Source organism: Salvelinus namaycush, unplaced genomic scaffold, assembly GCF_016432855.1.
Source record: "Salvelinus namaycush isolate Seneca unplaced genomic scaffold, SaNama_1.0 Scaffold402, whole genome shotgun sequence".
Lineage (NCBI taxonomy): Eukaryota > Metazoa > Chordata > Actinopteri > Salmoniformes > Salmonidae > Salvelinus > Salvelinus namaycush.
The window spans coordinates 7,946-11,834 of record NW_024061031.1 but is presented as its reverse complement, the minus strand read 5'-3'; the positions used below and the strand labels follow the sequence as shown (position 1 = coordinate 11,834).

Below are 3,889 nucleotides of genomic sequence, written 5' to 3'. Positions count from 1 at the left end.
ACACAGGTTTTCCAGCTACCTCCGTGAACATATACTCCGACTCCCACCTTGTTTGAAACCCCCGGTTCTCAGTGTCCACCTTCCGTTTTGCCATTTTTGATGGGTATCTGAAAGTTAATTTTACTGTGATGCTGACGACTGCTGTGCCAATAAATATTGAAATGAAGCAGCCTACTGCTCGGTGCGTCACCGTTGCATTGTGGGAAATGTAGTATTGGTGCGTGTAAAAGATCTGCGGGCTGCCGGCTTGCTGCGGTCTGCGGGCCGGTTCTAATAATAAATCAAGATCATCCCAGGGGCCGTAAAAAACCTTCTCGCGGGCCGGATGTGGCCCGCGGGCCTTGACTCTGACATATGTGCAGTAGAGGGACGTGTGAAACGTGATTACGTAAGAGACTACGCAAATGAGTAGATTAAGTAGAAGATGCTTGTCGTCCATCTTGGATAGCGGGCTACAGTTATTTTATACATCAATGGGCACAAGGGAATAAAATCACAGCACATTTAGCAGAAGAACAATTTAAACCTATCGACTTTCATAACGTTTTTTAAAAAATCTCAAAATGTCCAAACTGGAGTTGTTCAACGCGTATCTTACAGAACGGCTGACCGCGGCGGCGAGGGAGATAACATCGGCAGTAGAGAGAACAATAACAGACTATCAGGAGGAAATCTCCCGTTCCAAGGAGGAGAACGAACGGTTACGACTGTTGCTGGATTTCAAACCACATTTACACTTACATACAAAAGGTATATGTGGACACCCGTTGCCCTAGCTAGCTATATCAATATGTAAGGATGAGATAATTATGGCCTCTCTCTTAGTATTATCGACAACGATTCAAAATTGGATTCACATCCACTCACCAGTCGCAACTTGGCAAGATAGATAGCTAATTTGCTATCGACCTAACGTTAGCTAGCTAAGCTAACTAGCTAGCACAACTTGATGAATGTATACCACCGTAAAGTAGCTAGCTAGTTTGCTAAACATGTAGCAAGCTTTGTAACAGCAACTGCCGCGTTTTTATGAGAACTATGGGTACAATTTTAGATTACAAACGTCTAACTATATATATAATGATAACATTACTAATTTTGTATTTCTCTTTGTTCTAATTTAGACCCCCAACAGCTCACCTTCACAGTCTCTAAAGAGGGGGTTCCCCCTGAGCAGCAGCACTGTGAACAAGAGTGTCCCAGTATGGGGCAACAGGTCCCAGAGCCCACACAGATTAAAGATGAACAGGAGGAAGAGCTGCTTCAAGGGCTGGAGTCTGATACCAAAGACTTCATAACTGTCTGTGTGGTGAGTGACTGTGAGGGTGTGAACACACGTCATGCATCGCACACTGTGGAGAGTAGAGACGGAGGTTCACCGTTCAATAACACAACTGGAAGGATCCAGACAGAGCCTCATGATGAAGACTATATAGACTACATAGTATCAGAACCATCCAGTCCTGCAGCTCAGAGTGAAAACAGTGTGAACAGTGGGAGGGACACCGATGGGGAGAGCAGGGAGCGACCGCCGGGGTCAAAGCCACGGAAATCACAAAGAAAACGGGTGAAGAAGGGAATACGTGTTGTTGAAGAAGCTTCTCCTCATTGCTGCAAGCTGTGTGGGAGGACTTTTGTTCGTATGGGTTTTTTAGTTAATCACGTGCAAAGAACACACACAAAGCATGCTAAACAATACCGTTGCGGTGTGTGTGAAGGAGTCTTGGACTCCAAAGAAAATCTGACAGTCCACGTGCAAACCCACACTAAAGAGAGAAGTACTGCTCACCCTCAAACCCTCACTGAACCAAAACCTAGGCCCAGTACTCACCCTCAAATACTCACTGAACCAAAACCTAGGCCTACTGCTCACCGGCAAACCTTCACTAAAGGGATGCCTACTCCTCAACTTCAACCTGCGGCCAAACCTACTTGTCATGTTTGTGGCAAATGTTTCCCTTACAATCATAATCTGAAACTACACATGCGTACTCACACAGGCGAGAGACCGTTTAAATGCAGAGAATGTGGTAAATGCTTCCGATCTAAGGGATATATGAAGGTGCACTTGAGGATTCACACTGGAGAGAAACTATTCCAATGCAAAGAATGTGACAAAGGCTTCCCTACCAAGCAATACCTGACCAAACACATGCTGTTCCACACAGGGGAGAAATCCTACCAGTGTAAGGACTGTGGGAAAGGCTTCGACCAGAGGGAAGACCTTGAACAGCACCAGTCAACTCACATAGAGGAGAAGCCATATGGTTGCATAGAGTGTGGCAAATGTTTTAAAGACACTTACCATCTGGCCAGACATAAGCTGGTTCACACAGGGGAGAGACCTTTCACGTGCACTGTGTGTGGACGGGGCTTCAGCACCCAAGGCAACCTGAAAGTACACCAGCGGATTCACACCGGAGAGAAACCCTATCGCTGTAAACTATGTGGTAGATGCTTTACAGGTTTTGCTAGTCTTAAATATCACTTGAACACTATTCACCATTACGACGGTGTCCTTTTAAATGACGTGTCTGTCAGAAGATGACAAACCAGAAGAACATCATTACACCATTGTGGCTTTATAGTGTATTTGTGGTGGCGGATGGAGAACAACCGTTAGGACATAGAATCTATCAAGGAATATGTGATGTACTTTAACACCTTGATTACAGTTCAACATTGGATGTGAAATAACACATCTGACACAACGGATATATATGCTGTTGTTCCACACATATATATATATATATACACACACATACATACTACCTTTCAAAAGTTTGGGGTCACTTAGAAATGTCCTTGTTTTTGAAACAAAATCATATTTTTTGTGTCCATTTAAAATAACATCAAATTGATCAGAAATACAGTGTAGACATTGCTAATGTTGTAAATGACTATTGTAGCTGGAAACGGCTGATTTTTAATGGAATATCTACATAGGCGTTACAGATGCCCAATATCAGCAACCATCACTCCTGTGTTCCAATGGCACGTTGTGTTAGCTAATCCAAGTTTATCAATTTTAAACGGCTAATTGATCATTAGAAAACCCTTTTGCAATTATGTTAGTTGTTATGAAACTGTTGTCCTGATTAAAGAAGCAATAAAACTGGCCTTCTTTAGACTAGTTGAGTATCTGGAGCATCAGCATTTGTGGGTTCGATTACAGGCTCAAAATGGCCAGAAACAAAGTACTTTCTTCTGAAACTCGTCAGTCTATTCTTGTTCTCAGAAATGATTTTGTTTCAAAAACAATGAAATTTCTAAGTGACCCCAAACTTTTGAAAGGTAGTATACATACATACAGTATGAACAGTACGAGAAGTCTGGACACACCTACTCATTCCAGGGTTTTTTGTTATTTGAACTATGTTCTACATTGTAGAATAATAGTGAAGACATTAAAACTATGAAATAACACATGGAATCATGTAGTAAACAAAAAAGTGTTTAACAAATCAAAATGTATTTTATATTTGAGATTCTTCAAAGTAGCCAACCTTTGCTTTGGTGACAGCTTGGCATTCTCTCAACCAGCTTCACCTGTAATGCTTTTCCAAAAGACTTTGCCGGAGTTACCACATATGCTGAGCACTTGTTGGCTGCTTTTCTTTCACTCTGTGGTCCGAGTCATCCCAAACCATCTCAACTGGGTTGAGGTCGGGTGATCGTGGAGGACAGGTCATCTGATGCAGCACTCCATCACTCTCCTTGGTCAAATAGCCCTTACACAGCCTGCAGGTGTGTTGTCCCACTAAGCGCAAACCAGATGGGATGGTGTATCGCTGCAGAATGCTGTGGTAGCCATGCTGGTTAAATGTGCCTTGAATACTGGTTGAGAGAATGCAAAGAGTTTGCAAAGCTATCATCAAGGCACAGCGTG

The 3,889-nt window shown here is 42.9% G+C and overlaps 1 protein-coding gene across 1 annotated transcript; it reads left to right on the top strand.

Moving 5' to 3' along the window:
• Positions 1-385: 385 nt before the first annotated feature.
• LOC120041073 (gastrula zinc finger protein XlCGF57.1-like) lies at positions 386-2,833 on the top strand. Its single transcript, XM_038986031.1, has 2 exons — positions 386-750; positions 1,125-2,833. The coding sequence occupies exons 1-2, from the start codon at positions 564-566 to the stop codon at positions 2,546-2,548; spliced, it is 1,611 nt and encodes a 536-aa protein (XP_038841959.1). The 5' UTR covers positions 386-563; the 3' UTR covers positions 2,549-2,833.
• Positions 2,834-3,889: the final 1,056 nt, after the last annotated feature.

Coding starts and splice junctions, on each gene's coding strand:
- LOC120041073 (XM_038986031.1), top strand. CDS start 564: ATGTCCAAACTGGAGTTGTTCAACGCGTATCTTACAGAACGGCTGACC. Junction 751..1,124: donor TTTACACTTACATACAAAAG/GTATATGTGGAC, acceptor GTTCTAATTTAG/ACCCCCAACAGCTCACCTTC.